Genomic DNA, 12,436 nt, shown 5'->3' with positions numbered 1-12,436 from the left:
AAATTCTTAGGCAAATGGATGGATCTGGAGGATATCATCCTGAGTGAGGTAACCCAATCACAAAAGAACACACATGATATGCACTCACTGATAAGTGGGTATTAGCCCAGAAGCTTAGAATATCCAAGATACAATTTGCAAAACACATGAAACTCAAGAAAGAAGACCAAAGTATGGATACTTCGCTCCTTCTTAGAATGGGAAACAAAATACCCATGGAAGGAGTTACGGAGACAAAGTTTGGAGCTGAGATGGAAGGAAGAACCATCCAGAGACTGCCCACACCTGGTGATCCATCCCATATACAACACTAAACCCAGATACTATTGTATATGCCAGAAAGCTTTTCCTGACAGGACCCTGATATAGCTCTCTCTTGTGAGGCTATGCCAGTGCCTGGCAAATAAAGAAGTGGATGCTCACAGTCATCTATTGGATGAAACACAGAGCCCCTAATGGGGGAGTTAGAGAAAGTACCCAAGGAGCTAAACAGGTCTGTAACCCTATAGGAGGAACAACAATATGAATTAACCAGTACCCCCAGAGCTCTGTCTCTAGTTGCATATTTAGCAGAGAATGGCCTAGTCGGCCATCAATGGGAGGAGAGAGGCCCTTGGTCTTGCAAAGATCATATGCCCCAGTACAGGGGAAATGCCAGGGCCAGGAAGTGAGAGTGGGTGCGCTGAGGAGCAGGGCGGGGGATGGGGGATAGGGGTTTGTGAGGATAGCATTTGAAATATAAATGAAGAAAGTATCTAATAAAAAAAAGAAAAAAAGGAAATTCTTTGGTACCATATAACTTTAGCATGCATTAAAGAGAAAAGCAAGTTTTAAAACTAACAAAATTGATGTGTTTATTTTTACACAGAGAATTAAAAACTTGGCTCAATACTGACACTTTAGAAAATAATATCTTCAGTGTTTTCCAGCATTCAGCAATATTTTGATTTTATAATCAGCACTAAGAATGTCACATCACATAAAAGTGTAGTATGAAATGTCATACATGTGCTAAATGCTATTTCAGAAAGTATGGGTAATCCCACACTAATTCCAAGCCAAAATCCACACACTAGGAGTTTGTTATTTCACGAAATGTAAATCAGCAACTCAAAGCACACATTTTCCAATTCAGGGCCTTGTGTAGCCCAGACTGAATTCCCTTACCCTTCATCCCTAACCAATGTTCAAAGTTTCAACACATAAAGTATTTTAAAAGTTGACACATGTGGTGTGTACCTGTAGTCCCAGTACTTTGGAGATAGAATCAAGAGGACCAACTCACGCTACGTGAGATCCTCTCCCAAAGAAAGGAAGGGAGGGAGGGAGGAAGGGCAGAGAGAGAGAAGGAAAAAGAGAAAGAAAAAGAGAGAAAGAGAAAGAAAAACAGGGAGGGGAGGGGAGGAGAGGGATGGGGAGGGAAGGGGAGGGAAGGGGAGGAATAGTTTGGGTGCCATAAGACCCATTCAGGAAAGCATAATCAGGAACTTGAAACTCTGCAGGCTATCAAAAGAGAAGCATAGACAGCAATCCATCTACAAAACTTTGACCTGCAATGTGTCCTGTCTGTAAGGTATGTGAGAGCAGTGGTGGCACAGACCTTATGAGAATAACCAACAGATTTCTCATTTGACTTAATGTGCACTCCTTAAGACAGAATCCATGCCCAACACTGCTTGGGTGACCAAGAACCAGAGACTAGACAGTCCAGATACCTAGGGCAAAACCAAGCACTACTAGTGTAAAAAATATAGTATTAGTAAAATGACTCAATGCTATTCTGCTATACTCCTAGATTAGTAGCTTGCCCAGTCATAATCAGAGAAGCTTTCTCCTGTAGCAGATGGGAACAAAGACAGAGACCCAGAAGCAGACATATTGCTGCATTGATTTCTTTTCAAGCCTATTCCCTTGACTTAGACATCCCATTAATATTTTCTGAATGAGTAAAGTAGAAAGTCAAAGTTAAGTGAAGCAACATCCTTGTACTTCTGCTGTAAGCTGGCAATACTCACATTAATCAAGCAAGAACCTTTCACTTGGTCACTTGGGGCATTAAAACATCCTATTGGAAATCCTGACATGCAATGCTGTTCTTCATTTTCAGTGTCATAACACCATATTATTCCTGTGTTATCAATAACCCTAAATAAAAATATTTTTTAAAAAAGGTTTAAAAACATTTCATATTAAGCGACACTAATGTTACTTTACACATACTTAAGTTCAATTATAATCAAATTCAAATCACAAAAATAGAACATAATTTATACGTCAATTAAATTACTCTGGAGAGATGGCTCATTGGTTAAGAGCACTGATTGCTCTGAGGGAACCCAGGTTCAAATCCTAGCACCCACATGGCAACTCATAACTGTCTGTAACACACAAACAGATATGCAGGCAAAACACCAACATGCATAACATTTTAAAAAATAAATTACTTTAAAAAGAAGTGAAAAAGTCAATTTTAGATAACAAACATACCAGTGATGATGGTAATCCTGTTTTATCCCTTCCTTCAAAAAGGCCAACTTGTTCATATCATCTTCATTGTCTGGAGCATAATATTTTACACAGACTTTTCTACATGTTTCTTCTTTGTTAAAAGAAAACTGTAAAAAGTGAAAATATTAAGAATTTTGGCTAAATGTGATAAGTCAAATGTCACCAAATAAGCAATTTATCTCCCAGGTATATTTTTCCTTTCAAAGATCTAAATATATCACCATTCACAACTCTGTCTTTTTTCCGTTTCAGTTTCTAACTGCTATTATTCTAGTCATAAATACAACATGCTTTTAAAACTGAAGGGAAAATTTGTCTTCTAATATCATATTGTAGAGTCTGACTATGATTTGTGCCCACAAACTAATATAGCATCATTATCATTAATTTTAATTCCTGAAGTCACAGTGAAATTAAAATAAGAGGTCAAACATTTTCTCTGACTACAGTGTTTTGTTTTGAGCTACTTCAAAAGTGATTAGATTGAGCCATTTAGGGTAAGGTCTTCCAAACTGAATGCTTTTGGGGTACATCTCAAGGGAAGCTTATGCCATAAAAACTTATATATGAGTGCAGGAAGTGCTGCTGGGTGGTTGGTTCAGGTCCAAGCTTATTGTGGGTAACTATACACATTTCTATTAACTTCTATTGTGATTGATTTTCAAGGGCACAGAACATGTAATCAATCTTGGTGTTAGAAAATTTCCTAGTAACAGCTAAAACACATGAGAATGTTTCCTTATAATGGCAAGCTAGCCAAGTAACTGATACCTAGGCCTTAACATTTTGTCTAGGCCTTAATACTTTACCTAGGTTCCAACAAATCCTAGTGAACTTAAAAGGAAAAACTCACACATGTGCCTACCATTTTATGAATAAAACCAGAGGGCCCTTTCCAGAGCTGGTATAGTGTTATTTGGGCCTTGGCACCTCCAGAACTATGAAACTAAGTACACCTCTTCTTTTTTTCATGACATTTATCATGTGTGTGCACATACACGTCCCAGTTCATGTGTGGCAATCAGAGGACAACTTGGAGAAGTTAGTTCTCCCCTTCCACCATGTGCATCCCAGGAACTGATCTCATGTTGTTAGGCTTGGTGGCAAGCAGTTTACCAACTAAATGATCTCTTCTTCATATTTCTAGTGTGTTGCTTTGATTTTAATTGTTGCTGTTGTTCTGAGATAGTCTTAGCCTCCTCTTCATTAAGATACTGAAGGTAAAATGAATGCATATTCAGCATCCAGTTTTATCCTTATATCACCCAACCCAAAATAGGAACAGTTTTCTTTATAAAGGAAAAACAAAACAAAAAACCAAAAACCTCAAAAGTAAACCTTATGCAAGCCAGAAATTATGGCTCACACTTATAATAGCAGAACTTGTAGTTCTCAGTAGGATTGCCACGGATTTCAGGACAATCTGGACTATGGAGTGTGACACTCTCATTGTGGGAGGAAAGAAAAACAGAAAAAAAGGTTGGACCTGATGGCTACATCTATAATCTCACCTCCCCAATTCTATGACAACCTGGGATATATTTGATACTCCAAGGCCAACGTGAGCTACACAATAGAATTTGTCTCAAAATAAAAAAAGCTGGGACCAAAGTTCAATGCTAGAGCACCTGCTTAGCTTATGTGATGCCCAGAGCACCCCCCCCTCTCTCTCCCTCTCTCTCTGTCTCTCCTTCATATAGACCCAGCTAACATAAATATTTTAACAGACTTCTCTATCAACATGAGGTTCTTTTTCTTTCTTCCCTTTAAAACAGAGATGCAATTTTAAATACTTTTGAGAAAATTCTTTCAAGAATAAGATATACTAATAAGATCAGCTAAATAACCTTGTAGGGACATGATGTTACTTGTTCTCCAAATAGAATTTGTCCAAGAGTCTCAGAGGGTGTTCTCTTCAATGAATCTTGACAGAAGTCAAAGCTAAGAAAGAAGTTCAAGTACCACGTTTTAAAACTCAGCAAGAAATCAATCTTTATAATTCATCTAACCTCTCTATTGTTAATAAGACTGTAAATAAAATTATGAGCTAGATTATGTACAATTACAAACTATGTGCCTCACTATATACATTTCTCTTTCCCATGTGTAATTGTTAAATGCATTACATAAAGGCTTGTTACTGCATTTAAAGTTTCTTAACACAGGAAATGACAATTTAAAAAAATTCATAGGCCTGGCAGAGGTGGTGCACTCCTTTAATTCCAGCACTCCCAAGGCAGAGGCATGGGAATCTCTGTGAGTTTGAGGCCATCTGTGTTTACAAAGTGAGTTCCAGGATGGCCAAGATACACAGAAAAACCCTGTCTTGGGAAAAAAGAAAACGGAAAAGAAAAAAATAATAAGAAAATAATAAGAAATAATAAGAAATAATAAGAAAAAAAGAAATAATATTTGGGGGGTTAAATTTTACATTACATAAAAATAAGTAAACAACAGTTTCAAGTCCATATTAATTCTAACTCAATATATTCAGAAACTATAATTATTAGTTCTAGTCAAAGCAAATTTAAAGAACAAAGTCATCCCTAAACATATTCCCATATAGTCTCAAAAAATCTGTAAATAAAACAAATTAGAATTTTCTTTCAATTATTATGAATATAAGCCGGGCGTGGTGGCGCTCGCCTTTAATCCCAGCACTCGGGAGGCAGAGGCAGGCGGATTTCTGAGTTCGAGGCCAGCCTGGTCTACAAAGTGAGTGCCAGGACAGCCAGGGCTACACAGAGAAACCCTGTCTCGAAAAACCAAAAAAAAAAAAAAAATTATTATGAATATAAGATGATTTAAGTACAAAATCAAATACATAGAAATCTTGTATGTATTTCAAATGGCAAAAGATTTGTACAATCTAAAGAGAAGCTAGGGACAGGGAGGCTCCCTAGAATCTTTGGGGGTGAGTCTAGCTGAGACTCCTAGCAGCAGGGTAAACAGTAAAGTAGTGTCAAAAGACATCTTAGTCTTTTTCTATAATAGAGATAATTTGTCTTTTTCCAGATGTTAAGCCATAGTAAGCTGATCATGTCTTATGCAGAACATTATTAAACAAAGCATTATCACTCACAAAAAAAACTTCCAGATGTATCTTTCTCATGTTTTAGTGTTTTAAAATCAAACTACAACTCTGAAGGTGGTTTTTTAAATAATTTTTGTTTTTCTTTTTTTTTTAATTGGATATTTTCTTTATTTATATTTTACTTGTTTCCCCCTTTCCAGGTCTCCCCTTCATAAGTCCCCTACCCCACACCCCTTCCTCCTAACTCTATGAGGGTGCTTATCCACTTACCCAGTCTCTCCTTCCCACCCTGGCATTCTCCTACACTGGGGCATCAAACACCCTCAGGCCCAAGGGCCGTGCCTCCCACTGATGTCCGACAAGGCCACCCTCTGCCACATATGCAGCCAGAGCCATGCATCCCTCCATGTGTACTCTTTGGTTGCTGGTCCAGTTCCCGGGAGCTCCGGGGTATCTGGCCAGTTGACACTGTTGCTCCCCCAATGGGGCTACAAACCCCTCAGCTCCTTCAGTCCCTGAAGGTGTTTTTTTTTTTTAACACTTATGCTACACTTACCTATCATAATCATAGAACATCGCACTGTCCACTGAGTACAATTTATCAGCATACACCTGAATTGAGGACTAAAAGAATGAGAAAAAACATTCACTAATAATACAATGAGTGGTATTCCCAAAACACATAAGAAAACAACCAAGAGGGACCCTGGCCTCCTGCTGCTACCATCAGTTATAAATTCCTCCTGAAATTGTTTGTAGCCGTGGAAGTCTATCACAGCAACTGAAGCTCAAACTAAGACAACTGGGTTTCTGGGGGTGAATAAAATTTGTATCTCTACTATTCGTTTGTTTGTTTGTTTTTGAGACAGGATCTCTGTAGCCATGGCTATCCTGGATCTCTCTATGTAGACCAAGCTGGCCTTGAACTCACAGAGAGACTGCCACTGCCCTTCAAGTGTTGCCTGGGATTAAAGGCCTAAACCACCAAACCTGGCTTTGACCATTCTTAACTTTTAAGAAAAAAATATAAAGCCCTTTCTAAATGTTTTCAAAAAGTAGTAAATGCTTATTTCCTCAGAAAAACCCTCTCTTCACATTCTCTCATCAACTCTTAAAACATTTTAAATTTTATTATTATTTTAATTTTTTTTATTATTTTATTGTTTTGCCTGCGTGTACGTCTGTGTACCACCTGCATGTGGTACCCAAGGAGGCCAAAAGAGGGATCTGGATCCCCTAAAACTATAGTTATTGGATGGTAATGGACAGAGAAGAAAAATTCACAGTGTAGTACTGGGAAGTATAAGATTTGAACTATAGTTTAAAATGTGTATTTGAGAACTTCTTATGTTTAAAAGAACCATGATAGTTTCTCATACCAATTACAGAAAAGATCCATTACTCAATAAATTGTGTTTTGATAACTGGTCTGTGAGCTAGAAGTAAAGGTTAGTCGGATCCTTATATCATGTATTACACAAAGACATATTAATCTTGCGTAAATATCAACTTAAACCATAAAGTACTAAAGAACGCATGAGAGAATTACTTTACAATCTTGTGTGGAGTAAGCAAGACCTTTCAAAACGGTATACAAAACCCAGAAGTCACTAAAATTCTAAATTGAAATAGGAATTAAACTGTATAAATTGCAGAGAGGAACCACATAAACCCAAAAGACAACAGATAGAGAAAAAAATGTATTTGCCACATGTTCCACACAAGGGACTAATTTCCTGACATAAGAGTCCCCATGACTGTGATGCCACAAGCCAAAAGCAAATACTAAGGAGGATGAGTCAGGAAGATGTCGTCAGGCTGCGAACCTGCAATCCTGGCGACTGGAGAGGTAGAAGGAAAAGGATCCAGAGCTCAAGGTCAAACTGGGATCCATCCTTGGAACCCAAGAAAAGGTGGAAGAAGAGAACAAAGAACTCCGAAAGAGTGTCCTCCTACCTTCCCGGCCATCATGGGAATAAATAAGGGAGGAGGAAAGATGAAGAAAAGGGGAAAGGAGGAAACGGAGGCCAGGCTTCCTTACAGCTGTAATTCCAGCATTCAGAAGAAGATGGATGGAGTCAACTGTGCTATATAGTGAATTCTAAGTAAATCAGGGATATATAGTAAGACCCTGTCTCAAAAAGAGAAAAAAAAAAGATGGAAGGTGAAGAAATAGGAGAGTTAAAGAAGGAGAGATGAAGAGAGCAAGATATGAACAAAAAGAAAGGGAGAAGAGGAAGAAAACCAAGGAAAAAGGAAAAAAGAAACAAAGAAAAGAGAGAAGAGAATGGCAAAATAAACAGAGTGGGGGGTGAGAGGGAGAGGATCACAAATTCAAAATAGACAGTTAAGCAGTTAAGGACATTTACTATACAATCTTGAGAACCAGGATTCAGACCTTAGCACCCATTTTTAAAAAGAAAGAGGGAGTTTAACAAGAGAGAAAGATAGAAAAAGAAATAAAATAGAGAAACCAAAAAAGACAGAATGATAAAAAGAGGGAAACAAAAAGAGGGCAGAGAGCAAAAGTTTGAAAAGAAGCAAAGTCAGAAAAAAAGAAAAGGGAGAGAAAGAAGCTAGTGAACAGAGAAAGAAAAGATGAAGGAAATAAAAAGAGGAACAGAAAAGTAAGGGAGGAAGAAAAGGGTAGGGGAGGAGAGAGAAAGAGAGGGAGGAAAGAGAAAGGGAGGGAGAATAGCTATCTGGCAGTGGTGACATACATCTGTAATCGCAGCACTATGGAGAGAGGCATGAGGACCACCCATGAGTTCTAGGCCAGACAGGTCTTTAAGTTAGTATCAAGCCAGACTCCACTACAAAGCAAGACAGGAAAGGGAAAGGAAGAAAAAGAAAAAAAGGGGGGAAGTCATAGAGAAGGAAAGGGAAGGTAAGAAGGGGAGAGAGGAAAAGAAAGGGATGAGAGAGGTTGGAGACCATGATAAGGGGGAGGTGGAAGAAAACTGGAAAAAAGAAAGAGGACAGGAAGGGAGTAAGAAGAGGGGGAGAAAAGGTGCGTGAAAGGGGAAAGAAATGGAAAAGCCATAGGTAGGAAGGGAAGGAAAGAAGGACAGAAATGAAACAGAAGATGAGAGAAGACAAAGAAATAGGAGAAAGAAAAAGAATGGGTGGATGTAAAAGGAAAAGAAACAGAAATGAGAGGAAAAGGGAAATGCAGAAAGAGGATGAAGCGAGAGAGATAAAATGTGAAAGCAAAAAAGAGAAAGGTAAGGACAAATGGAAAGGAAAAGTGAGAAAGACAAAACAGAAGCGCAGAGGGAAGAATAGAGACAGAAACTGGGAGGGGGTGAAAGAAAAACATGAGGCTGGGAATAACATCACACACCTGCAACCTCATCTCTTGGGAGGTAGATACAGGAGATCAGAGTCCAAGAGCATCCCTAGCTACACCTTGATTTTGAAGTCAACCTGGAATACCTGAGACCCTGTCTCAGATAAACACAACATAATGAAAGTTTCAAAGAACAAAAAAGAAAAAGGAAGAAGTGAGAAAGACAAAGAAAGGTTAACACAAAGATAAAAAAGGAAACACAAAGAAATTGGCTAAGGTAAAACAAAATGAAAAAAAGAAACAAGTAATAATGAAGAAATTCAAAAGAAAGGGTGAAACAGAAGCAAGTCAGCATAACAGAGAAAGAAGACCAGAGGAGTGAGGGTGAAGAAATGGACAGGGAAACAAAGAAAAAGGAGAAGGAAAACAGACACAATGAGAAGCAGAAATGCAGTAGAAGAGGAGGTGGGAAGTGAAGGGAAAACACAAAAGAAATAAAACATAAGACAGTAGAAAGAGAGATGGGAAGAGAGAAGAGGGGAAAGAAGGAAAAGAGAAAGAGCCTCTGTGAGAAACAGAAAGGGAAAGAAAGTGAGGGAAACCTCAAGAGGAAGAGAAAGGAAGATTAAAATAACCAGAAATAACAAAAATAGGGGAAGGACAACAAAACAAAACAAAAAGGGGACAAACGGGGACAGGGGCAAGAAAGTGAGAAAGGGAAGGGGGTAAACCAATGATAAAAGGGAAAGTGTGGGAGAATGGAGCTGGAGAGCTATGCCCTTTATCCCTGTACTGGTGGTGGGGCGTGGGGTATGCAAACACAGACAGATCTGAGTGCGTTCACAGCCAGCCTGGTCTGCAGAGTGATTTCTCAGTCAGCCAGGGCTATATAGAGTAACCTTGTCTTGAAAAACAAACAAGAAAAAGAACAAGAGGAGGAGGAGGAAAGAGATAAAGAAGAAAAGGAAACAAGATATACAATGCCATACCCTGTATTCCCAACATTCTACAGCTATGACATAAAATAACTGTCACACTCTGTTGTTAAAATAAGAAAAGTGCACAAAGTTGAGATAATTGCAGCTGTTTTAAAGAATAAAAAGAGCAGGCCATGGTGGTGCAGGCTTTTAATCCCAACATTTGGGAGGCAGAGGCAGGTTTACAGAGTGAGTTCCAGTACACCAGAACTACATAGAGAAACTCTGTCTCAAAAATGCAAATGATGATGATGATAACAATAGCTACACAGAGTAACTCTGTCTCAAAAAATACATATAATAATAATAACAACAATAACAATGACAATAATAATAATATTATAAAAAGAAGCAGGAATCCTGTAGTATGGTGCAAACTTTAATCCCAGCACATCAGAGGCAGACGCAAACTGATGTTGGGCCCCAGACTAGACTGTGTTAAACAAAGAAAACCTTCTCTTTAAAAATGAAAAAAAAAAAAAAAAAACAGGCTGGAGAAATGGCTCAGTGGTCAGTGGTTAAGAGCACTGACTGCTCTTTCAAAGGACCACGATTCAATACCCAGCATCTATACACACAACTGTCACAATAAATTAATTTTTAAAAAGCTGGGTGGTAGTGGCACATGCCCTTTATCCCTGTACTGGTGGTGGGGTATGGGGTGTGCGTTCATGGCCAGCCTGGTCTGCAGAGTGATTTCCCAGTCAGCCAGGGCTATATAGAGTAACCTTGTCTTGAAAAACAAACAAACAAGAAAAAGAACAAGAGGAGGAGGGAGATAAAGAAAAAAAGGAAACAGGATATACAATGCCATAGCCTGTGATCCCAACATTCTACAGGATTGAAACACAAGGGTGGTAGGCCATTGTTGGAAATAAGCCTAGACTACTCAAGAAAACAAATCTCATGAAAAAAAATTTTTTTCAGGGATGTTCATCAAAGCACATGCCTGTATGTCTTTCATCCCAGGAAGCAGAATTTGAAAGCATGATGATTGCCAATTCTAGGCTTCACGGTGGGACCTTCTTACAAAAAAAAAAAAAAAAAAAAAAAAAAAACAAACAAAGAAAAAAAAAAACAAAGTTGTGGGTGGAGGTCTGAGACCGACATAGAGTTACTTAAAGAGGACAGGCCCTCAGGCTAGCCACCTGGGGATTGACTATTTTAGAAAAAAAAAAAAAAAAAAAAAAAAAAAAAAATGGTGGTGAAGCACAGTGATTACCAGGGAGACGGTGGACACCACCAGGCGAGGCTAAAGGAGACCAAGTCTCTAAATTTTAATAATAATAATAATAGCAATGATAACAACAACAACAATAATAATAATAATAAATAAAGTGTAGTATTTGAGTCTGAACTTGAATAGATGCTGAAGGCTAGCCTAGAAGCAGATCCTGACTTAAAAAGTACTGAGGGTGGGAGGGTGTGGAAGGGAAGGATGGCCAGTGTACCGGGACTCCAGTCCCATTACTTGAAAGTTTACTAAACATCCCTCATGGCAAATGCTCGCTGGCTTGTAGAACAGACAGTACAATGAGTGTTACTACAGTCTGGAGGACCAGGGCAGCAACCGAGAATCAGAGCTGTAAAGTTCCCAGAAGTGAGGGTGGCAGGAAAATGGCCTGAGGGTAAGAGGACTTGAGGGGAGGAAGGCAAGTGGGAGGGGAAGAGGGCAGAGAAGCTGAGGGAAGAGGATTGGCCGATGAACAGGAAGGTGGAACTGGAGAGTGACAGGGAGGTAGTGAGGGGAAAGAGTATTATCCTTCAGGAGGCTAGAACGGAGTAGGCCGCACGGCCAGAACCAGTTCCTTGCCTAAAAGGATACGGAGCCTGGGGGAGGACCCGCAGCCTAGGCGCACTAGCAGGGATGCACGCGAGAGGAGGGGAGAGGGTGGGCCGGGAGGCGGTAGAGATGGCGAGGACAGAAATCAAAAAGAAGTAGGGCCAAGAAGTGGGAGTGGATGGGTAGGGGAGCAGGGAGGTGATGGGGGGTTATAGGGAGCTTTCGGGATAGCATTTGAAATGTAAATAAAGAAAATATCTAATAAAAAAGAATAAAACATGTTAAAGAAAACCAAAATATATTAAAAAAAAGACGTAGAGCGCCATGCCAAGATGACGGACGGGTCTGGGATCACCCCACTCGGCCTTCTAGGCCCCTTTTCTTCTCGCGCTCCTCACCTTACAATAGGAGTTGGGATGGCCCTCCTCACAGTAGGTGACAGGAACCAGTCCCGGGAAGAAGAAAGCATCACAGGTAGTGGCCAAGAAACACAGCAACAGCCACCACTTCAGCCCGTGGAGGCCAGGGCAGAGTTTGGTTTCCACACGGCGACCACCGAGACCCATCTTAAAGCCTGCCTCAGGAACAAGCATCCTGGAGAGAGACAAGATGGGAACTGAAATGCAAATGAGCCACCAGGAAATGAAGCAATGAGTGGGCGGGGATAAGAACTTTCCAGAAGAACCGTTGGAGGGTCTTGCTAGCCAGTGAGTGACTCAAGACCGTGTTGCTAGGACACCTGGCAACTGAGGAAGTCAGTGAGCAGGCGAAGTGCGCATGCCTGCATTTCATGTCCCACGTGAACCTCGCCTGGAAACAGGCCAAACTTTTCCGCCATTTTAGCC

General features: G+C 39.8%; 1 protein-coding gene across 1 annotated transcript in view; it reads right to left on the bottom strand.

Moving 5' to 3' along the window:
* LOC110287160 (transmembrane 9 superfamily member 2-like) overlaps positions 1-12,208 on the bottom strand; it is an 82,950-nt gene extending 70,742 nt beyond the window's left edge. The window contains exons 1-5 of the mRNA XM_021153808.1: positions 11,990-12,208; positions 6,099-6,166; positions 4,356-4,449; positions 2,488-2,615; positions 2,016-2,145 (exon numbers count right to left, since the gene is read on the bottom strand). Coding sequence (XP_021009467.1) covers positions 2,016-2,145; positions 2,488-2,615; positions 4,356-4,449; positions 6,099-6,166; positions 11,990-12,184 — 615 coding nt within the window. The 5' untranslated portion in view covers positions 12,185-12,208. The remainder of the gene's footprint in view (positions 1-2,015; positions 2,146-2,487; positions 2,616-4,355; positions 4,450-6,098; positions 6,167-11,989) is intronic.
* Positions 12,209-12,436: the final 228 nt, after the last annotated feature.

This window comes from Mus caroli, chromosome X, assembly GCF_900094665.2.
Source record: "Mus caroli chromosome X, CAROLI_EIJ_v1.1, whole genome shotgun sequence".
In the NCBI taxonomy this organism is placed as follows: Eukaryota; Metazoa; Chordata; class Mammalia; order Rodentia; family Muridae; genus Mus; species Mus caroli.
Note: the sequence above shows the minus strand (reverse complement) of the source record. Positions and strands in the feature narration are given on the sequence as shown.